The 24859-nt window shown below is 45.3% G+C and overlaps 1 protein-coding gene across 9 annotated transcripts in view; it reads right to left on the reverse strand.

Moving 5' to 3' along the window:
- Window positions 1-24859, reverse strand: part of tbc1d1 (TBC1 (tre-2/USP6, BUB2, cdc16) domain family, member 1) — a 217558-nt gene that overhangs the window by 87990 nt on the left and 104709 nt on the right. For 6 of the 9 annotated variants that reach the window (XM_078400049.1, XM_078400021.1, XM_078400007.1 and 3 more), the window contains 4 exons: window positions 20113-20196; window positions 13364-13626; window positions 9914-10072; window positions 3929-4033 (listed from right to left, as the gene is read on the reverse strand). In XM_078400049.1, coding sequence (XP_078256175.1) covers window positions 3929-4033; window positions 9914-10072; window positions 13364-13626; window positions 20113-20196 — 611 coding nt within the window. The remainder of the gene's footprint in view (window positions 1-3928; window positions 4034-9913; window positions 10073-13363; window positions 13627-20112; window positions 20197-24859) is intronic. The other 3 variants (XM_078400000.1, XM_078400013.1, XM_078400029.1) reach the window with 3 other exon arrangements.

Consider the following 24859-nt stretch of genomic DNA (forward strand, 5'->3'; position numbering starts at 1 on the left):
TGCCAATTTACAATTTTTATCAAGGCCAATTAACCTACAAATCTGTATGTCTTTGAAGTGTGGGAGGAGACTGGAGAAAACCCACGTGGTCACAGGAAGAATGTTCAAACTCTGTCGAGACTGCCCCAATAGTCAGAATCAAACCCGGGTCTTTGGCACTATAAGGCAGCAACTCAACCTCTGTGCACACACCTGCTGTCTATGTGGAGTTTGCGTATTCTCCGTATGACGGCATGGGCTTCCTCCGGTTTCCTCTCACATCCCAATGATGTGCAGGTTTGTAGGTTAATTGACCTCTGTAAATTGCCCCCAGTGTGTAGGGAGTTACGTGGGATAACGTAGAACATAGTGTGGATGGGTGATTGGTGGCATGGACTTGGTGGACTGAAGGGGCTGTTTCCAGGCTGTATCTCTACAACTAGAGTAGATGCTCAGAAGCAGGATTTCAATGCACAAGAACCATTACAAATGCTTCACTCGGGAAATCTGTACAAGCAGCTAGTGAGTTTACATAAAGGCACAGTACAGCAATAGGTGCTCAGCACAACATTTATATTATTAAAGTAGTAATCTGGAAACCAGGATTAGTAATCCTGTGACCATGAGTTCAATACCATCAAAGTGGTAGGAGAAAAGTGGGGCAGCACGGTGGCACAGCGGTAGAGTTGCTGCCTTACAGTGCCAAAGACCAGGCTCTTACAGTGCTAGAGACCAGGCTCTTACAGTGCTAGAGACCAGGCTCTTACAGTGCTAGAGACCCGGGTTCAATCCTGACCACAGGTACTTGCCTGTACAAGTTTGAACTTTCTCCCCGTGACCTGTGTGGGTTTTCTCCGAAAACTTCAGTTTCCTCCCGCACTCCAAAGACATACAGGTTTGTAAGTGAATTGTCCCTAGTGTGTGTTGGATAGAGTTAATGTGCGGGGATCGCTGGTCGGTGCGGAGTCGGTGGGTCAAAGGGCCTGTTTCCGTGCTGTATCTCTAAACTAAAACTAACACCAAGCTAAAAGAATGGAAACAAAAAGTTGGTGGCAGGTGGCAGCAAAAGTGGTCATAAAGTTGATTTACTATCATAAAATAACAGCTGGTTCACCATTATCATTTGGAATAAGAAACCTTTCATCCTATCTGCCTTTTATGGGCGCCAACTCGAATCGCTTTTCACAGGCACATCCCCCTCCCTCCCCCCTTAATAACATTCTGTGGACACACAGTGACCCCTACTGGTCAGTTCTGCAGCAGTGCCAACAGTGGTGACCAGACCTCCAGTCGTCACATCCCGAGGCCCCTCACCCTCCATCACCCGAACAATCTCCGACTGCTTGTGTGGTGAAAGGATGGTTTTGCTTTCACTAATTAGAGAGATGAAATTGAAATTGATTTGAATGGGTTTTCTCCGGGATCTCCGGTTTCCTCTCCCACTCCAAAGACGTACAGGTTTGTAGGTTAATTGGCTTGGTATAATTGTAAATTGTCCCTACTGTGTGTAGATAGCGTTAATGTGAAGGGATCGCTGGACTCAGAGGGCTGAAGGGCCTGTTTCTGCGCTGTATCTCTAAACTAAACCAGATAAAAAGTAAAATACAAAGTGCTGGAGTAATTCAGCGGGCCATTCTATGGAGGCAATGGATAGGTAACATTTCAGGCCGGGTCAAGACATTTCTTCAGACTGATTGTAGTTGAGGGAAGAAAGCTGGAAATGAGTTGGGGGCGGGACAAAGCCTGGCAAGTGATAGGTGGGATATAGGTGAGGGGTGTTTGACTGGCCAATGTGTGGAGGCCGGGGATGAAAAGGAGATAAAAGGGTGTCACATTAAGAAAGAAGAGAAGATAAAAACTTGACTTCACTTATTTTTTTTAGTTAATATCGTAACCTTATTCAAATGTATGGAGCCACACTGCATCACAAGCTATGACACGATATGGCCCCATACGCCCGCTCTGCCATCAAGATGTAATCTGATCTTTGACCCTGGTGTCACTTTCTTGCATGAATCGCACATCTCTCAGTTCCATTAATAGCCACAGATTGGCCAGCGCAATCAGCTAGTTCACACTGAAGTACAGAAATTGGAAAAATTGAAATTGAAAATTGTGCACAGCAGGTGGGGGGGGGGGGGGGGGGAGTGGTGGGGGGGGGGGGGGGGGGGGGCTCACTGCCAACACAATTAGGTTCACTGTGACATTGGTTCCTCTCAGTTGTGTCAAACCAGAGCAGGTCTCCTTATCTCACAGCTTTTTCTCTTTTCTTCTCTGGTGTTTGTCTAACCGTCTGCCAATGACCCCCCCCCACCACCACCACCTGTATCCACCTATCTTGGGGTTCCTCTCACTTCCTCCAAACCAGAGGTGTAGCTATGGGCACTCGCATGGGCCCTAGCTACGCCTGCCTCTTTGTCGGGTACGTCGAACAATCCCTGTTCCGGGCGTACACCGGCCCCATCCCCGAACTCTACCTCCGTTACATCGACGACTGCATTGGTGCTACCTCTTGTACCCATGCAGAACTCACTGACTTCATACACTTCACTTCCAATTTCCATCCTGCCCTTAAATATACCTGGGCTATCTCCGACATCTCCCTCCCGTTTCTGGACCTCACCATCTCCATCACAGGAGACAGACTAGTGACGGACATTTACTATAAACCCACTGACTCGCACAGCTATCCGGACTACACTTCTTCCCACCCGGTCCCCTGCAAAAAGTCTATCTCCTACTCCCAATTCCTCCCTCTATGCCGCATCTGCGCCCGGGATGAGGTGTTTCACACTAGGGCTTCAGAGATGTCCTCGTTCTTCAGGAAACGGGGCTTCCCCTCCTCCATTATAGATGAGGCTCTCACTAGGGTCTCTTCTACATCCCGCAGCTCCGCTCTTACTCCCCCTCCCCCCACTCGCAACAAGGACAGAACCTTCCACCCCACCAGCCAGCGGATCCAACAAATCATCCGCCAACACTTCCGTCACCTACAATGGGACCCCACCACTGGCCATATCTTCCCATCCCCTCCCCTCTCTGCGTTCCGCAGAGACCGTCCCCTCCGTAACTCCCTGGTCCACTCGTCCCTTCCTACCCAAACCACCCCAACTCCGGGCACTTTCCCCTGCAACCGCACGAGATGCAACACCTGTCCCTTTACCTCCCCCCTCAACTCCATCCAAGGACTTCAACTCCCCCTCCCATTCCCAGTCTGACCTTTCTGTCATGGGCCTCCTCCAGTGCCATAGTGAGGCCCACCGGAAATTGGAGGAACAGCACCTCATATTTCGCCTGGGCAGTCTGCAACCCAGTGGTATGAACATCGACTTCTCCAACTTTAGATAGTTCCTCTGTCCCTCTCTTCCCCTCCTCCTTCCCAGATCTCCCTCTATCTTCCTGTCTCCACCTATATCCGTCCTTTGTACCGCCCCCCTGACATCGGTCTGAGGAAGGATCTCGACCCGAAACGTCACCCATTCCTTCTCTCCTGATATGCTGCCTGACCCGCTGAGTTACTTCAGCATTTTGTGAATGAATATCACTTGCTTGGCATTGTCCAGCTCCCACCTCCCTTCCAGCTTTCTCCCCATCAGTCCGTTGAAAGGCCCTAACATGAACCATCACCGATTCATGCCCTCCGGAGAGAAGCTGCCTGACCCGCAGAGTTACTCCAGCGATTTGTGTCTTTTTTTGTAAACCAGCGTTTGCAGTTCCTTGTGTCTAACAAAAGCAGCGTGGCATCACCTTCCAGCTAAAAGTAGAGCTGGGCAATAAAGGTCAGAATTACTGAGCTGAGGGCAAATATAAAAGTAACCCATTGTTAAACAGAGCCCCCTTTAGTAGCAAGCGAATGATGTCTTTAACATATAGACCACACAAATACAGATTACAACGTCATAAATTAACCTTCAAAATCAAGAGGCACCAATCCGCACTCTATTCCTACCTTTTGCTGCTGTGGTTCTGAGCTACAGGAACTAGAAATTTCAGAAAGTTTGGAGTAGAGGTTGAAGAAGGAAGCCTTGATCGTAGGCTGCTCAGTTGAGAAGCGCTGATAGCAGTTCCAAAAATAAAGAGAGTTTTACTGAAGAACAGTTTTTAAAAGTTTTCAAAAAAGCTACAGCATCAGATTTACAGAGGCATCTCTTAAGAAAGTATTATGCAGAAGATTTACTCAGGAGATAAACTGTAATTGAAGCCCAATGTTAAATGAGATTCTTAGGATGCATTATTTCTCATGGGACACTCGGGTTATTGAAACAGTTTGGCTCAATATGAGAGTTGGATTTTTCTATTCCAACTGAGAAACCCCCAAGTCTAGACGTCCAGATTCCAAAGGGTTCTCTCCCACTCAGATTTCAAACTATTTGAAGCCAACAATTAAATATCTAACCTGACTTTAATGAGCTTCGGTGCACGATGCCCATGGATTGACATCAACTGGGCTAATGGGGAGTACGTGAAGAGAAAGCCAAGAACTAAAATACAAACCACTGAATGTGTCAGTTTTACTGGTGGAATGACAAGCTGTCAGGAGTATTACTGGGAAATGCAATGTATGTTGTAGGAGTGGGAGGCTGGTCTGGGCAGCCAGATGAAACCAATTAAGAATGGCAGACAACGGCCAAGAAGCATTGATTATTTGATTTGTGCTCCAAGGCCAATCATGGCGACCTCAAAAATCCCATTGAAATTCCATCAAGTGCTGGCTTCAATGGAATATTAATAGAGATGCAGCCTCCACTCACATCTAAACACGGCTATCACAAACACTCTCCAAAGACATTTAGACATCAAAATGTATTTTAAATATTGTTATAGTATTTAGTATAGGGCCCTAGTGAGACCGCACCTGGAGTACTGTGTGCAGTTTTGGTCTCCAAATTTGAGGAACGATATTCTTGCTATTGAGGGCTTGCAGCGTAGGTTTACTAGGTTAATTCCCGGAATGGCGGGACTGTCATATGTTGAAAGACTGGAGCGACTAGGTTTGTATACACTGGAATTTAGAAGGATGAGAGGGGATCTTATCGAAACGTATAAAATTATTAAGGGGTTGGACACGTTAGAGGCAGGAAACATGTTCCCAATGTTGAGGGAGTCCAGAACCAGGGGCCACAGTTTAAGAATAAGGGGCAGGCCATTTAGAACAGAGATCAGGAAAAACCTTTATAGTCAGAGAGTTGTGAATCTGTGGAATTCTCTGCCTCAGAGGGCAGTGGAGGCCAATTCTCTGAATACATTCAAGATAGAGCTCTTAAGGATAGCAGAGTCAGGGGGTATAGGGAGAAGGCAGGAACGGGGTACTGATTGAGAACGATCAGCCATGATCACATTGAATGGCGGTGCTGGCTCAAAGGGCCAAATGGCCTTCCACTGCACCTATTTTCTATTGTCTATTGTCTATAGTACCTGCCTCACTTACCTCCTCTGGCAGCTCATTCCTTATATCAACCACCCTCTGTGTGAAAATATTTTACCTGAGGTTTGTATTAATCTTTCCCATCTCACCTTAAACTTATGTCCCCTGGTTCTTGATTCCTCTACCCTGGGTAAAAGACTATGCATTCACCCTATTTATCCCTCTCATGATTTTATACACCATAACTCCATAAGATCACTGCTTAGCCTTCTGCCCTCCAACGATTAAAATCCCAGGCTGCCCAACCTCTCCTTCTAGCACAGGCCCTCAAGTCATGGCAACATTCTCATAAACCTTCTCTGCAATCTTTCCAGCTTAACAACATCCTCCCTTTGGCAGTCTGAAGAAGGATCTTGACTCGAAACGTCACCCATTCCTTCTATTCAGCGATGCTGCCTGTTCTACTGAGTTACTCCAGCATTTTGTGCCTAACATGAATAGGAAAGGTTTAGTGGGATATGGGTCAGACGCAGGCAGGTGGGACTAGCCTAGATGGGCCATCTTGCTTGGCACGGGCAGGTTGGGCCAAGGGACTCTATGACTCTCATGCTGTATGACTCTATGACTCTCAATTACAATCAGGTACTTCCTCCTCATTTTGTGAAGGGCGATGGGGCAGCAGAGATCTCAGAAAGGTGCATTTATTATATACAGCACAAGGCTGTCTGCTGTGAACTTTTAATCAGATAACCAGCCACTCTTTGAGTTCAAGTAACTTTGAAAGTGCTGAGGTAATTTTACTTTTCCCGACATTGTAAAACAACTTAAATGCATGAATCCTATTAATCTGAAAGAATTGAGAAAGTGGATTACTGTTTCTAAAGGCCCTGGAAAATAAAACACTAATATTTTCTTAAGAGATGTTTGAAATACACAGAATTCAGGTTCACACAAGCAAAAATCATTGACAGTTAAGAACATGCAAGACAATAAAAGGCAGAGTTGGAAGCACAGCAGAGATGCAGTGGTGTCATTTGGAACAAGACACTATTCAAACGGAATAAAAACTTTTCAATCAATTCAAACTGAAGAAATCTACAAATGGACTTTCAATTATCATTGTAGCAAAATGGGTGTATTTTTCAAATACCTCAGAAAGTTGAACCGCATAAACACCTCTCAAAGGGATTGGACATGTGGTTTGTGTTTTAACATTAAAAAATATATATTTCAATCCACCCTGGATTTGGTTTCATCCACCCTGCTCCGGAACACTGATGACCAAAAGAGGCGCACTGTTAAATCAAATCAACAGCTGAAAACATAGAAACATACAAAATAGGTGCAGGAGTAGGCCATTCGGCCCTTCGAGCCAGCACCAACATTCAATATTGGGGGGGAGGGCGAAAACAAATTGGAAAGACAAGGATGGAGTTAAAGGGAAAAAGACTATAGGAAAAGTTAAGAAAGACACCAGATTTAATGGGACAGAAAGCTCACAAAGGGTTCGGAGAGTATGGCCAGGTGAAATAGGAATTGATGTGAAAGGTGAGGCGAGTAATGGATTAAAAGTATTATAGATGAATGCACAACGTATAAGAAGTAAAGTGGATGAGCTTGAGGCTCATTTGGAGATTGGTAGACAGATGGGACTGAAGACTGATAAATCCCCAGGGCCTGATGGTCTGCATCCCAGGGTACTCAAGGAGGTGGCTCTAGAAATCGTGGATGCATTGGTGATCATTGTCCAATGTTCTATAGATTCAGGATCAGTTCCTGTGGATTGGAGGATAGCTAATGTCATCCCACTTTTCAAGAAAGGAGTGAGAGAGAAAACAAGGAATTATAGACCAGTTAGACTGACATCGGTCGTGGGGAAGATGCTGGAGTCAATTATTAAAGAAGTAATAATGGCGCATTTGGATAGCAGTAAAGGGATTGGTCCAAGTCAGCATGGATTTATGAAGGGGAAATCCTGCTTGACTAATCTTCTGGAACTTTTTGAGGATGTGTCAAGTAAAATGGATGAAGGAGAGCCAGTGGATATAGTGTATCTGGACTTTCAGAAAGCCTCTGATAAGGTCCCATACAGGAGATTAGTGGGCAAATTTAGAGCACATGGTATTGGGGGTAGGGCAGACAGGAAACAAAGAGTAGGAATAAACGGACCCCTGACAGAATGGCAGGCAATGGCGAGTGGAGTGCCGCAAGGCTCGGTGCTGGGGCCGCAACTATTTACAATATATATTAATGATTTAGATGATGGAATTAAAAGTAACATTAGCAAATTTGCAGATGACACCAAGCTGGGTGGCAGTGTGAACTGTGAAGAAGATGTTAGGAGGTTACAGGGTGACCTGGACAGGTTGAGTGAGTGGGCAGATGCATGGCAGATGCAGTACAATGTAGATAAATGTGAGGTTTTCCACTTTGGCAGCAAGAACAAGGAGGCAGATTATTATCTCAATGGTGTCAGATTAGGAAAAAGGGAAGTGCAACGAGACCTAGATGTCCTTGTACACCAGTCATCGGAAGTAACCATGCAGGTACAGCAGGCAGTGAAGAAAGCTAATGGCATGTTGGCCTTCATAACGAGAGGATTTGAGTATCGGAGTAAAGAGGTCCTTCTGCAGTTGCACAGGGCCCTGGTGAGACCACATCTGGAATATTGTGTGCAATTCTGGTCTCCTAATTTGAGGAAGGACATCCTTGCTATTGAGGCAGTACAGCGTAGGTTCACGAGGTTAATCCCCGGGGTGGTGGGACTGTCATATGAGGAAACATTGGGAAGACTGGGCTTGTATTCACTGGAATTTAGAAGGATGAGAGGGGATCTTATAGAAATATATAAAATTATAAAAGGACTGGACAAGCTAGATGCAGGAAAAATGTTCCCAATGTTGGGGGAATCCAGAACCAGGGGCCACAGTGTAAGAATAAAGAGGAGGCCATTTAAAAAACTGAGATGAGAAAAATTTTCCACCCAGAGAGTTGTGAATTTGTGGAATTCTCTGCCACAGAAGGCAGTAGAGGCCAATTCACTGGATGAATTTAAAAGAGAGTTAGAGCTCTGGGGGCTAGCGGAATCAAGGGATATGGGGAGAAGGCAGGCACAGGTTACTGATTGTGGATGATCAGCCATGATAACAATGAATGGCGGTGCTGGCTCGAAGGGCCCAATGGCCTACTCCTGCATCTATTTTTTTCTATGTTTCTATCGCAAACAAACATTTGCAAAGTAAGGCAATCTCACCATTTTAAATTTCTGATTTCGCTGAAGGAGAATTTGAAGGTTCCAGACTTGGGCCCCAACCTGTAAATTCAATTTCAGCAACATGGACAAGAGACCTCACCACTGGCCAGCTGAGACATTTGTGAAATCTGGGAAGAACTCTACTGATTAATAAGATTTTGGGTTGCTTGGTGAAGAACTAGTACACTCGATCACAAGAAATCACGGGTCGGATCGAGCAAAGCTAATGCCGGTTTTAAATAGGCATTAACTTTCTATTTATTGAGTAATGGCAAATATTCCACATTTAGCATCTATTAGCCTATGTCTGAATGAATTGGTCATTTATATCAATTTCTGCTTAGTTGCGGCTCTTTCTCCATTATTATCCTCTATGTAAATACGAAGACCAGATTGGCAATTTATAAAGTCCTTTGAAGCCAAAAGATAGAAACTGTTGCATCTTCAGCAATTTGGTCTGATTTCAAAACTAGAATCCAACAGGAAGCTCAACACCATCCAGGACAAAGCCTCCTGCTTGCCTGACCTCCCTTCAAACACATTAAACACTTATTCCCCACACCACCATCATTCAGAGCCTGCAGTGTGTACCACATCCAAAATGGAGTGCAGTTACATGTCGAGGCTACTCTGACAGCACCTCGCAAACTCACAACCTTAATCACCGAGTAGGGCCAGAGCAATATGCGCATGGGAACACCAGTACCTACAGGTTCCCCTCTGTCGCACGCCATCCTGACTTGGAAACATAACCTTGGTCCTGCCCAAAAACACTCTCAGAGTACCTTCACCAGAGGGACTGTAGTTGTTGAAGTAGGCAGACTAAGTTCTCGAAGTTCATGCTGGTTACTCGTAAACGTAGTGCATACAGAAATATCACAACTCAAATGTGCTGGCAATAGGTTAGCACACCCCATCCACCCAAGCACATCCCATCGAAGCTGTTTTGTAACAGGAACGATGAAACAAACAATAAGGGGATAAAGACAGTGAAAAAAAGTAATGGAAAAATCAGCCATTTTGGAAAGAAATGACATTCTGCAGCAGTTTTAATGCATTAATTTACAGATCAAGGTCGTGAAATAAACCTGGTGCTTTTATTCAATTATCTTAGTGTCTGGATTCATTTCTACCAGAATCGAGTGTTCAGTGCTTCTTCCACAACTGCCTTGCGGTTTGTGGGTTGAACAATTGCTTGGTTCTTGCAATAATGCACCAGCATTCGCATCATGCAATGAGTAAGACTGGAAACACAATGCAGCAGGCAAAAAGCCACTTGCGCACACACCTCTACATGCAAAAACGACCAGCCTCACCTTTTTAACATCAGCACGCCATCCCTTCCACCGGAACTCGTCTTCAAATACCTAAGGAAGTTTGGGCTGGAGGTTGAAGCCCTCAGGTGATCTACAGGCCTGTACAACTTGGGGTGTGCACAGTTGCTGCTCGTGTTACCATTAGATAGGTTGGGGCTACTTTTCCAGCAAACGAGAGATAAAGATAAGCAGCCAAATTCAGTAAAGGAGTCAAGTCAATCGAGGACTGAGATTTTAACAAAGGAGCATTCCTTGACATTGTTCTTTTATTAGTGTGAAAGGTTCTACCTTTAATTGATGGGACCCTTTTGTACTAATGGTCTCGTTGGGGCATTTGGTGCTACCTATCCTTCCAGCAGGTTGAAGTTCCCCAGAGATATCCTAGCTTAGGTCATAAGGTCATGTGATAGGAGCAGAATTAGGCCATTTGGCCCATCAGGTCTACTTCACCATTTAATCATGGCTAATCTATCTCTCCCTCCTAACCCCATTCACTTCCTTCTCACCATAACCCCTGATACCCATACTAATCAAGAATCTATCCATCTCTGCCTTAAAAATATCCATTGACTTGGCCTCCACAGCCTTCTGTGACAAAGAATTCCACAGATTCACCACCCTCTGACTAAAGAAATTCCTCCTCATTTCCTTCTTAAAGCAACGTCCTTTTATTCTGATTCTGTGGCCTCAGGTTCTCAGCATCCACTCTATTTAGGCCTTTCACTATTGGGTACGTTTCAATGAGATTCCCCCTCATACGTCTAATCTCCAGCGAGTACAGGCCCAGTGTCTTCAAACGCTCATCACATGTTAACCCACTCATGCCTTAGCCTACAGATTCAGATTCGATGGGGAAGAGATAACATGGTACACTGGGATCAGGACTTTGCCCTCTGCCAGGCTACGGGTTCCTTTTCTGCACTCCAACAGTTGTAGGAGTGTAGTAACATGTCCAGCCCAGGCCTTTCTTAGAACCAGTGTTCCCTTCTCAGAAAGGTCCCGTCAAGTCAATTGGAACAGTAGAACGAGTATCACTTTGGCTTTGAACACATTAATCATGGCAAAACTCAAAGCTGCCCACCAAAACAACATTGCTCGACCTCTGAACAATTGATGATTCCTTATGAAGCAGATTCCTCTCCAAAGCACTGCCAGTTCCATCAGAGGAGTGCATTGAGTGGGGAAAAAAGGAGGGAAGAGCTCAGATATGGTTGTGTAACGAGATGCAGACTGAAGCAACACTGCATTGCTGAATAAATTTTCCACCCTGGTCTCAACGAGGGTGCCTCTATGTGGCTTCTGACTAAATGTGAAATTTTATTCTCTACAAACTAACCCAGGAACATAGTTCTCCTCTAAACATCTAAATGAATCCTTTAAGCTACTTTCATGGAATAGAAATGATCAGCCATGATCACAATGAATGGCGGTGCTGGCTCAAAGGGCCGAACGGCCTCCTCCTGCAACTATTTTCTATGTTTCTATATCCAGCATTAAATACCTGTTCACTACTCTGTTCCCTAATACATAACCATACCCAGTCTATCCACGTACTGTGTGCTAATTATTCTTGCTATTGAGGGAGCGCAGCATAGGTTCACGAGGTTAATTCCCGGGATGCCGTGACTGCCATATGATGAACGAATGGAGCTACTGGGCTTGTATTCACTGGAATTTAGAAGGATGAGAGGGGATCTTATAGATAGAATTATTAAGGGATTAGACACGCTAGAGGCAGGAAACATGTTCCCGATGTTGGGGGAGTCCAGAACCAGGGGCCACAGTTTAAGAATAAGGGGTAGGCCATTTAGAACTGAGATGAGGAAAAACTTTTTCACACATAGAGTTGTGAATTTGTGGGGAGAAGGCAGGAACGGGGTACTGATTACGGATGGTCAGCCATGATCACATTGAATGGCGGTGCTGGCTCGATGGGCCGAATGGCCTACTCCTGCACCTATTGTCTATGTATCTATGTATCCAAGTCCTCCCTACACCATAAAGCCACCTCATGAAATTTTATTCAAATTCACTGCTTATCACTATCGCTAATAGATGTCCAGAAACTACTAACATAAAAATAAATATCCCAAGGCACGTCAAGATGAAATAAGTACTAAATGCTGAGCCACTTTATGAGGAATATTTTAAGCTCTTGGCAAAAAAGGTTTTGCATGAATAAGAAGGAAAACCAAAGAACTGAAGGGTTTTGCACAGCTGGACGAGCAGATGAAGGCACAACGGTGAGATGAAAGGGTATGTGGGTCTTGGGTGCATGGGGTGGCAGGGCACAAGTGCTGGTGCCCAAGGATGGAGGCGAAGTCACAGCAGGCTCAGTGCAGTAATAGTTATGGATACTGCACTTTAGACATTGGAGGGAATGAAGGGTGTGTGTTCGGCATGGACATTGTGGGCAGAAGCACCTGTTCCTGTGCTTTAGTTCACTTTTACTTGCGTTTACTTTAGAGATACAGCGCGGAAACAGGCCCTTCAGTCCACCGAGTCTGCGCCAATCAGCCATCACTAGGTACACTCGCGCTATCCTACACACTAGGGAAAATTTACAATTTTAACCGAAGCCAATGAACCTAAAAAGCTGTACAGGAGTATGAGAGGAAACCGGAGCAGTTGGGCAAAACCCACGCAGTCACAGGGAGAACGTACAAACTCCCAACGAACAGCACCTGTAGTCAGGATCAAACCCGGGTCTCTGGCGCTCTAAGGCAGCAATTGTGCTCACCTTTGTACTGCCCTAAATGTGCTGTATTGTTCAATCTTCTTTGTTTAATGACATAGGAAGAACAGCAAAAATAGCCTTAGAATTAATCCAGGCTGGATGCAGAAACAAAGAGCTGCAGATGCTAGTTCATACACAAAAGGATACATGGCTGGAGTAAGCCAGCAGGTCAGGCAGCATCTCCAGAGAACATGGATAGGAGACATTTCGAGTCAAGACCCTTCTTCTGAAGGATGCATTTGGGTTTCAGCAGTGGCAGCAGGGAGTCATCTCATTCGGAGAGAGGATAAAGGGCTTGAGAATTGAAGAGAGTGTACGCGCTCTTGGACTGAATCGGAGATCAGGGAGGGGGCTGGCACTGCTGTCATAGGAGGGGCCAGCCACCCTCCTCCCCCCCCCCCCCCACCCCCCCCACCCCCCCCCCCCCCCCCACCCGCCCGCCAGAGACGAGGAACTGAACAACCTCATCAGTGTAGCTCCAGAGAGAGGGTCCAAATGGAAGCAGAGAGCTTCAGAGCAGGTACAGAAACACTGTCACCAACACTTCAAAGTTCTATATGATCAGTTTTAAATTACAGCCGAGGCCAGCATATTAGAGAGCATTCACTTTAGGTAACAAATGAATCTGATACAAAGAATTTGTTCCAGGCAAATAACACAAAACAGAACTACGACCAGAGGAATGCTGTCTGTAAAGTATTAACAAATCTTACTTTTGTTTGTGTGGCGTCTCTGTGCTGACTGAGTGGTACCTCATCAGTTTTGCCTTGGGGAAGGATGGGGTCTCGGCGATGATCTGTTTTGGTTGCTCGTGGCTGGAAGGCATGTGGCTGAAGGTATTGGCTCGCCTTCGAAATGCTGGTTCAGTCGCTTCAGTGCTGTCGTTTGTGTCTTGCAGCAAGTTCCCGGTGGAACCATGAAGCTTTACTGGACTGATAGGCACTGCCTGGTCATCACTTTCATCCAAGCACATGGCCTGCCAGAAAACAACAGCAATTACAACAGAGTCAATAGTGCGTTTATTGTCACATATGTTCATTGTTAACACTGTAAAATTATTTTCCTTACAAACAGCCCAGTCAAGTATCACCACATGCCCGAACCCCGATTAGCAAGTGTACATGAATAATCTACTGAGCCGCATGCAGGAGGCGCCATGTTTACACAAAAACAGGCCACAGTGTTTGTGCTGAACATGATGTCAAGACCATCACCTATCTGCCTGCACATAATCCATATCCCTCCATTCCCACTATTAAGCAAAGGGCATATCCAATTACGTGCAATCAATCAGCCATCTCTTCTGTGGCTCATGGGCATTTAATTTCCAAAATTGCATTAAAATATTTTTCTTTTCTAGGTAATTTTCTTTATTTTTCTTTCCATTCTCCATACGACCCCACCACCTGATGGGAGACCACATGTGTGGTGCACCATGGATTCCACAACCATTGTTCCTCATTCCTTATGGAGATTCAGGTAAATCCCCAATCGAGAAAACAGGACAATTTTGATTGCAGCAAGTGCTGTAAGTTGTGATGACCTCACAAAAATATCTCCTCGATCACGCATTTCAAAGCTGCAGTAAGGGATTTTGTTAACCAGTGCTTAACAACAGGAAAATAACACTTCAAAGTTCTATTTGATCAGTTTTAAATTACAGCTGAGGCCAGCATATTAGAGAGCATTCACTTTAGGTAACAAATGAATCTGAGTCCAGAACAAGGGGCCACAGTTTAAGAATAAGGGGTAGGGGTAGGCCATTTAGAACTGAGATGAGGAAAAACTTTTTCAGTCAGAATCTGTGAAATTCTCTGCCTCAGAAGGCAGTGGAGGCCAATTCTCTGAATGCATTCAAGAGAGAGCTAGATAGAGCTCTTAAGGATAGCGGAGTCAGGGGGTATGGGGAGAAGGCAGAAACGGGGTACTGATTGAGAATGATCAGCCATGATCACATTGAATGGCGGTGCTGGCTCGAATGGCCTCCTCCTGCACCTATTGTCTATTGTCTAAAACTTTTAATTAACTTTGACTGTTTTGGGGGCCAGGCAGAGTAACATCAAAGTAAAAAAGAAAATTGTTGCAGGTGGAAGCGGCTCCATCTGGTGGCTTGGCAATAACCTAGAGAATTCTTCCAAATAAGGCAAACCAAAGATTCTCTCACACACATAAAGACAAACAAACCGACACAGACATGAAGCTTATAGCTCGATATTACAGAGATCCAAGAACCTGCAGGTGCTGGAAAATGGTCTGAAGAAGGATCCTGACCTGAAATGTTACCTGTTCATATCCTCCCCAAATGCTGCCTGACCCACTGAGTACCTCCAGCACTTAAGTGTTCAGCTCAATATTAGAACCTAATTCAAACATATTAGCTTGCCAAATTTCCTGGACATTCCTGCCTCCTTACTTCATAACTACAAAATAGCAGCACCATTGAAAGGCAGGCAATTTGTTCGGGCAGAATAAATATTTACACCAGTCGGTGTCTTTGCGCTGATCTGTATGACAATATATTATAGTTGCTACTTGAAGACATGCCTCTACCTTATTTGGACTTCAGCGTTACACTAAGTCACCCATACAACTCCAGACTGTATGGAGGGTGGTTAACCATCGCCAGGTCATGATGTGAGGCAGAAGGGTTGAAGTTTCATTGTTACCTTCATACTAAATGTTTCTCTGAATGACATCACTTATTCTGCAGATGGTTCCCACCATTTCCTTGTACATCCCTAGATATCTACCCACAAATACAGGTTGAAAAGCTCCAGGCCTTCACACCCTTACTCAAGCACAGGAGGAAAATACACTTTGTTTTGGCGTTCTGCTGTCAGGCGACTCACTATTAGTATCACAACTTTAGTAAGCTCCTCTGTCCCTCCCTTCCCCTCCTCCTTCCCAGATCTCCCTCTATCTTCCTGTCTCCACCTATATCCTTCCTTTGTTCCGCCCCCCTGACATCAGTCTTAAGAAGGGTCTCGACCCGAAACGTCACCCATTCCTTCTCTCCCGAGATGCTGCCCGACCTGCTGAGTTACTCCAGCATTTTGTGAATAAATCACTATTAGTATGAAGGTTTTTGCTATATCAATCCCAATACCACCCTTCCGTGAGAAACCATTGAGGTCTGCAAACTTGTTACATTAACTGAGATGAGGAAAATGTTTTCCACTCCAGAGAGTTGTGAATCTGTGGAATTCTCTGTCACAGTAGCAGTGGAGGCCAATTCACTGGATGCGTTCAAGAGAGGGTTAGATATAGCTCTTAGGGCTGTCGGAATCAAGGGATATGGGGAGAAAGCAGGAAAGGGGCACTGATTTTGGATGATCAGCGATGATCAAATTGGATGGTGGCGCTGATGCGAAGGGCCGAATAGCCCACTCCTGCACGTATCTTCCATGTTTCTATATTTCTACTTTAAAACATTGGCAAACAGGGTCACGGTGTGAGGGGGGCAATCAAGCACATTCTTGATTCAAACCAGTACATTTCAATTGTAGACACAAGGAACTGCAGATACTGGAATTTTGAGAGGAAAACACAGTGCTGGAGGAGCTCAGAGGTTTATGCAAGTGAAGGGAGACATCGATAGGCAGATGGTTGGACAAAGACCATAGATGAAAGGACAAAAGGTTTTGAGACAAGGATAGAAGTGTGAGTTGTGACGCCCGAGGAAGGAATACAGGTGGGAAGGAGAAATGGGTGCACACCCACATAGGGCACAGGGAAGAGAAGGGGGGGTATCTGTGTAGGAATGGGTGCACACCCACATAGGGCACAGGGAAGGGAAGGGGGGGATCTGTGTAGGAATGGGTGCACACCCACATAGGGCACAGGGAAGAGAAGGGGGGGGGGGTCTGTGTAGGAATGGGTGCACACCCTCATAGGGCACAGGGAAGAGAAGGGGGGGGATTTGTGTATGAATGGAACTGCAGATGCTGGTTTAAACCGAAGATAGACGCAAAATGCTGGAGTAACTCAGTGGGGCAGGCAGCATCACTGGAGAGGAGTGGGTGAGGTTTCTATATGCCCCATACCCCTCTGACTTTTCATATCTAAATGTCTTTGAAACGTTGCAACTGTATCTACGTCGACAGCTTCATCTGCCAGCTCGTTCTTTTTAAGAAAGGAGGGAGAGAGAAAACGGGAAATTATAGACCAGTTAGTCTGACATCAGTGGTGGGGAAGATGCTGGAGTCAATTATAAAAGACGAAATTGCTGAGCATTTGGATAGCAGTAACAAGATCATTCCGAGTCAGCATGGATTTACGAAGGGGAAATCATGCTTGACAAATCTACTGGAATTTTTTGAGGATGTAACTAGGAAAATTGACAGGGGAGAGTCGGTGGATGTGGTGTACCTTGACTTTCAGAAAGCCTTCGACAAGGTCCCACATAGGAGATTAGTGGGCAAAATTAGAGCACATGGTATTGGGGGTAGGGTACTGACATGGATAGAAAATTGGTTGACAGACAGAAAGCAAAGAGTGGGGATAAATGGGTCCCTTTCGGAATGGCAGGCAGTGACCAGTGGGGTACCGCAAGGTTCGGTGCTGGGACCCCAGCTATTTACGATATACATTAATGACTTAGATGAAGGGATTAAAAGTACCATTAGCAAATTTGCAGATGATACTAAGCTGGGGGGTAGTGTGAATTGTGAGGAAGATGCAATAAGGCTGCAGGGTGACTTGGACAGGTTGTGTGAGTGGGCGGATACATGGCAGATGCAGTTTAATGTAGATAAGTGTGAGGTTATTCACTTTGGAAGTAAGAATAGAAAGGCAGATTATTATCTGAATGGTGTCAAGTTAGGAAGAGGGGATGTTCAACGAGATCTGGGTGTCCTAGTTCATCAGTCACTGAAAGGAAGCATGCAGGTACAGCAGGCAGTGAAGAAAGCCAATGGAATGTTGGCCTTCGTAACAAGAGGAGTTGAGTATAGGAGCAAAGAGGTCCTTCTACAGTTGTACCGGGCCCTGGTGAGACCGCACCTGGAGTACTGTGTGCAGTTTTGGTCTCCAAATTTGAGGAAGGATATTCTTGCTATTGAGGGCGTGCAGCGTAGGTTCACTAGGTTAATTCCCGGAATGGCGGGACTGTCGTATGTTGAAAGGCTGGAGCAATTAGGCTTGTATACACTGGAATTTAGAAGGATGAGGGGGGATCTTATTGAAACATATAAGATAATTAGGGGATTGGACACATTAGAGGCAGGAAACATGTTCCCAATGTTGGGGGAGTCCAGAACAAGGGGCCACTGTTTAAGAATAAGGGGTAGGCCATTTAGAACGGAGATGAGGAAGAACTTTTTCAGTCAGAGAGTGGTGAAGGTGTGGAATTCTCTGCCTCAGAAGGCAGTGGAGGCCAGTTCGTTGGATGCTTTCAAGAGAGAGCTGGATAGAGCTCTTAAGGATAGCGGAGTGAGGGGGTATGGGGAGAAGGCAGGAACGGGGTACTGATTGAGAGTGATCAGCCATGATCGCATTGAATGGCGGTGCTGGCTCGAAGGGCTGAATGGCCTACTCCTGCACCTATTGTCTATTGTTCCAAATACGCAGCCCATTTTGTGAGGAAATGGTCTTTTAAATCTTTCCCCTCATACATCTGGTGCCCATGATGATTTATATACCTCTGTCAGGTCATGTCTCAGCCTCCTATGCTCTAGGGAAAACTGTTCCAGCCCATCTAGTCTCTCTATACAACCTAAATCCTCCAGTTTCGGTAACATCCTCACAAATTTTTTCTACACCCTTTCTAGCTTCGGGAGCTCCGGCAGCGACAGCGTCTTCGTCCGCCCCGAATCACGGGGCTTGTGTCGGCCCACTGCGGACCTTTCACCGTCCGCCGCGGCCTGGAATAGGCCGCGGGATTTTCCACCGCCCGGCGGGGGCCTAAATGTCGGGAGCTCCCTCCGCCCCGACGTGGCAAGTTCGACTGCCTGACCGCGGGAGAAGACGGCAGGGAAGAGAGGACATTTTGGCCTTCCATCATTGTGAGGAGGTGACTGGAGGAGACTCACTGTGATGGATGTTTTTTGTTTTATGTGATTGTGTGTTTTATTGCTTTCTTTTTTATTGCCTCTCATTGTTGACTGTGGGTAACGTAATTTCGTCCAAAAACATGTTTTTGGATGAAAATAAAGGCTATTCTATTCTTAATGACATAATTCTCAGAGTTGGCGACCCAAACCTGCACACAATACTCCAAGTGTGGTATCACCAACAACTTGTACACTTGTGATGCGATGGCCTGGTGCCTGTGCTCCATGCCATGCCAGATGAAGGTAGTGTTCTATAATTTATACATGAGCCAAATGCCTTCTTTACCACCCAGTCTACCTGTGATCTCTACTTTTAGAGGCAGAGGTTCACTTGCACCTCCTCCAACATCTACTTGTATCCGCTGTTCGAGGTGTCAACTTCTGTACGTCGGCGAGACCAAGCGCAGGTTCGGCGATCATTTCGCTCAGTCTGCTTTAACCTACTTGATCTCCCGGTTGCTCCGCACTTTAACTCCCCCTCTCATTCCCAATCTGACCTTTCTATCCTGGGCCTCCTCCATTGTCAGAATGAGACCCAGCACAAATTGGAGGCACAGCACCTCATATTTTGCATATACGCCCCAGCGGTATGAACATTGACTTCTCTAACTTCAAATAGCCCTTGCTTTCCCTCTCTCCCCATCCCCTCCCCAGTTCTCCCACCAGTCTTACTGTCTCCGACTACATTCTATCTCTGTCCCGCCCCCTCCCCTGTCATCAGTCTGAAGGGTCTCGACCCGAAACGTCACCCATTCCTTCTCTCCAGCCTGTCCCGTTGAGTTACTCCAGCATTTTGTGTCTACCTGTACCCTCGGTCTCTCTGTTCCACAACGCTCCCAAAGACCCTACCGTTCACTGCTTAGGTTTGGCCCTGGTTTAACTTACCAAAATGCAAGACCTCACATTTGTCTGAGTTAAATTCCACCTGCCTTTCTTTGGCACACTTTGGTGGCTACATGATTGGTCTGGTGGCAAGTCTGAAGACCATGGCTTCAGTCTCCTAGTCACTCAATTGTAAGCAGCAGCTGCTCATTCAGTACTGGATACCTGACAAGTGCAATGCCAATCAAGAGCGATGTATTGTCTTCAGATGTGCTACCTCCAAGGGTCAATGTGTGGGTGAAAACAAAGGTACAAATCCATGGGGACACAGAGCTAATGCAAAGCCATTGTGGACAATTTGCGCATAGATAATGCCATCCAATGAAGACAACAGAGAAAAGACAGTAAGGAAGCAGGGCTTTGCAAACCAAGGATTTTGCTACCAACTACATTTAGAGCCACACTTCACTCAAGTGATGAAAACTACAGCATAAATTATGTTACATTTGTGACAATGCTCCAGATCCCATTACTGAACGAACAACCAAGTACCCTGGACTTGCCTTGGACTTATGGTACAAATAACTAACCTTAGATAGGCTTGAAAGACTGACAGATGTTTTATCTGTTACTGTATTCCCACCACTTGCATGGCTTTTGAGTCGAGACCCTCCCTGTAGAAAAAATAGCAAAATAATTATAACACACATTTTACTTTACTATAAATGTCAAGAACATTTTGCAGCAGACGTTTACAAAAACTGGAAGTCATGCTTTTGGTGCATGGGGCTCTCCGAGGGCCCATCGGACAGTGCTTTAGAGAACATGTAGTTTTAGAGTCCTAAGATTAAAAATTCCAAGTTGTGCATCCCATATGGGCGTCATTGAACACAGGCCACAAACTGCTCAACAACAGAAAATGAGCTACCACAAAGCAGGTGTTTGCACTGAGACGGGCAAAGGTTTTCCAGCTGACCCAAGAAACATATTACATTCTTAACATTTTCTACCAGCTAAAGGGGACGTTGTCTCGGTAGCCGTGATACAGATGTTGGAATCTTGAGCAAAAGAACACAGTGCTGATGGAACTCAGCAGACAGGGCAGCATCTGAGGAGGAAATGGATAAGTGATGTTTGGGTAAGTGATAAGGTCGGGAGCTTGAAGAAGGAACATTGTCTTTCCATTTCCCTGCACAGGTGCTGCCGAGCAGGGTTAATTCCTCCAGCCATTTACTTTCTCCGATTCACTGTGAAATACAAGTGGACCGCCGGAAATTTAAAGCAGCAACAAACAAAGGAAATTTATTTGGGCCAGACCTTACATTATACAAAACAACTTTTCATTCATGTTCCTCGCTACAAAGCAATACCCCCTACTGCAAGCTCCATGCTGATACATAGAGCAGGTGGGAAATGCAATTATTATTAAAGTGGCATCAGCCAATATTACCAAGGCTACATCTCTCCTTTAATGATGCCAACAAATAGAGGAGCACATCTAAAATGACTGTACTTCACTGATGCTTGACTTTAGCACAGAGTCTTCCACATGAATGAGTCAATGGATCTTTCCACCAGATCTGGTCCTAATAGGTTGCTGTGCTTGGAGGATCTGCTGCTGAGCTGTGGTGTTCTTGTTCTACAGGGTTAGTGATGTACTTGCCAGTGACCCTCCAGTGCTCTTCCTCACAGAGCTCCAGTTCCACCTATATGGGTCACCCATCCTCATTTTTAAGTTTAGTTTATTGTCACGTGTACCGAGGTACAGTGAAAAGCTTTTGTTACATGCTAACCATCCATCAGAGAGGCAATACATGGTTACAATCAAGGCATTGACAGTGTACAGATACGTGATCAGGGAATAACGTTTAGTGCAAGATAAAGCCGGGAAAGTCCGATCAAAACTAGTCTGAGGGTCACCAATGAGGTAGATAGTAGTTCAGCACTGCTCTCTAGTTGTGGTAGGATAGTTCAGTTTGCTGATAACAGCTGGGTAGAAAATGTCCCTGAATCTGGAAGCTCACACTTCTATACCTTTTGCCCCATGGGAGAGGGGAGAAGAGGGAGTGGCCAGGATGCAACCTGCCCGTGATTATGTTGTACTGACCGAGGCAGCGTGAGGTATAAATGGAGTCAATGACTTCACTATAACTTCATGTGCTCTGGGGTGTGGTGTCCATCAAATCATTTTCTGCCACTGGCCTTAGCCCAGGTATGCAATTTCCTTATGTCAGAGGAGGAGGAGGCCATTCAGCCCAGTAACTCCACGCCAGCTCACAAGAGCAATCCCATCAATCCCTTCTCTCCATTTATTTCCAAGGAACATATTCTCACTCAGATTCCCATCTACTCACCTGGTGCTCTGAGGCACTATTACAGAGGCCAAGTAATCTTGCAGCCAAGCATATCATTGGGGTGCAAGTGCAAGAGAACCTACGTGGTCACAGGAAGAACACTGAAACGAAACCAGCCTGGATCATATCCAGGTTGCTGGAGCTGTTAGGCTTCAGTTCGACCTGCGGTGTCACTATGCCACACACATTGGATACCCAGCCGTGACAGACCTCTGTGAGGCAGAGAGTGTGCTTTCTTTTGGCCGCTCCCTGTTGTTCCCCTGTTTTTTAGCATCATTTTTACTTTTGTGAGTGACACTTCAGCTCAACAGCTTGAAGATCTTGTTGGGGGCTGCTCCATTGGGGCTCAGATATTCTGGAAGGCCAGGTGCTTAAACAGGGATACAAAAGCAGAAACTGCTGGAAACTCTCAGCAGGACAGGCTGCATCTGCAGAAAAAGAGTCTCAGACCCGAAATGTTGACTCTTTCTCTTCCCACAAACGTGGCCTGAACAGATGAATATTTTCAGCATTTTCTGTTTTTATTTTAGAGCTCCAGCACCAACAGCTCTTTTCTGATTTCCATTCTATCTTCACAGATGCTGTCTGATCTGCTAAGTTACTCCAGCATATTATATCAGATTTCAAACATCAGCATTTATTTTGTTATTTTCAGTCACTACTGGATTCTGATGATTTCACCTTTGTAGGCAGCTCGTTGGCTACCTCCACACTGAGCTCTGATTTTCCATTAGTCTGCAGATCAAATGGCCTGTTCATTGAGAATCTCAAACAGCGACCTGCTCTGAAGAGTGGCTCATCATGTATTGATCAGCCCCTCAGGGAGACCAATAGCTGGTACTTCTCCCTTTGAGCTTATGCATGACAATAAATAATGTTTTTCTCTAAGAAGTCTGAAGAATTATTATCAGTCACTACATACATTTTGTCATCCAGAAGAAGCAGGTCAGTCTTGGATTTTGTCTATGTCTCTCTTGGACCTGATAAGTGAAGAGCTTCCTTTGGTCCCTTCTAGAGGCCTTCACACCTGTACATTGTCCTGGATCTTCCCAGTCATCCTGGTCAGTAGATACTTGTTCTCATTGCATGGAGGCAACCATTCAGTCGTAGACATGAGGGGTTAATGTGCATAATCGCTTTGTCCTTTCAAAGCTTGGGAATAGCTATCTTCTCAATTCTGAAGATCAGGGCACCTGAGTGTTCATTGTATCTCACATGTGGATGTCCAGTGTGAGTTTGGTGCCACTCAGAGACACTTCTCATCCTGTGGGTATCACTCACTTCAGTCTGGGTATTGTATCATCTTTTTTGGTAGCCACTTCAAACCCCTACATCAGTGGCCCAAAGACTGGAACAAATCTCACCATGTTTCATTGTTTCAAGCTCTGTATCCTTGGCAGCTCTTGTGTTCTTCAGAGAGCATCAGCTGATCACACCAGCTACATGCATGGCAATGCATGGTGTCAGGTGAGAGTATGGGTGTCAGGGGTTTGGGGGAGAAGGCAGGAGAATAGGGTTGAGAGGGAAAGATAGATCAGCCATGATTGAATAGCAGAGTAGATGATGGGACGAATGGCCTAATTCTGCTCCAATAACTTATGAACTTATTGCCCAGATGTATCACAGCATAAATGGTTCTGAACAAGATGCCAACTACCTGGCATAACTCAACTCAAATATTTTGTCCTCAACATTGTCTGCCAAAATCTATTTTTGCTATTGTGGGATGCTCTCTTCGGGTATTTTATGTTTTGTTCCAAGTCACCAGTGGCCATTACTCCTCAGAATTACTGATGCAGTCCTGTAGGTGGCACCATCGATCAGTAATGTATTAAATGAAGACACACAGAACTGCAGATGTTGAAATCTTGAGCAAAACACAAAGCTGGAGGAACTCAGTGGATCAGGCAGCATCTTTGGAGGAAATGGGCAGACAATGTTTCAGGTCAGGATCCATCTTTAGAAATATATTTAGAAGTACTTTATTAAATCCAGTTGCAGTGGCATGAGCATCATTGTCAGAGAAGGGTTGGTTTGAGATTATTTGACTCAAAAAACAAAGCTGACTCATTGGTTGTTAAATCTAGTCTGTTAATTTTAAAAGGTGAAATAAAGATATAAAGATTTAATGACATTTAACGATTAAAATAATTTTAGCAGTATGACAAATCAAAATGTGTCTCCATACTTGGAAATATCTTTATCGATTAATAGAGATGGGGTGCCACAAGTATGATCAAAACTCAATATCAACACATTTTTAAATTTAGTTTAGTTTAGAGATACAGCGTGGAAACAGGCCCTTCGGCCCACAGTCCAGTAATCCCCACACACTAACACTATCCTACACGCACTAGGGACGATTTACAATTTTACCAAGCCAATTAGCCTACAAACCTGTATGTCTAATGTATGGGAGGAAACCAGAGCTACCAGAGAAAACTCACGCAGGTCACGGGGAGAACGTACAAAGTCCATACAGACAGCACCCGTAGTCAGATTTGAACCCAGGTCCCTGGCGATCTCCCAGCATTCCCTCTCTCTCTATCCCTCCCCACCCAAGTCACACTAGCTTCTCATTCTCACCCTACAAACAGCTTACAATGGCCTGTTTCCTTTATCATCGTTACTCTTTTGCAAATCTTTCATTCATTGTTCTTTATCTCTCCACATCACCGTCTATATCTCTCATTTCCCTTATCCCTAGCCAGTCTGAAGAAGGGTCTCGACCCAAAACATCACCCATTCCTTCTCTCCAGAGATGCTGCCTGTCCCGCTGTTACTCCTGCTTTTTGTGTCTATCTTCGGTTTAAACCAGCGTCTGCAGTTACTTCCTCCACATTAATCAACCAGTTCATCCCTCGGGGTCAGTAAATGGGAAAACAAATATCAAAGGGGTGTGTAGAAACAAAGAACTGCAAGTGCTGATATATACCAAAGATAGACACAGTGCTGGAGTAACTCAGCCAGTCAGGCAGCATCT

Source organism: Rhinoraja longicauda, chromosome 1 (assembly GCF_053455715.1).
Source record: "Rhinoraja longicauda isolate Sanriku21f chromosome 1, sRhiLon1.1, whole genome shotgun sequence".
Taxonomy (NCBI): Eukaryota; Metazoa; Chordata; class Chondrichthyes; order Rajiformes; family Arhynchobatidae; genus Rhinoraja; species Rhinoraja longicauda.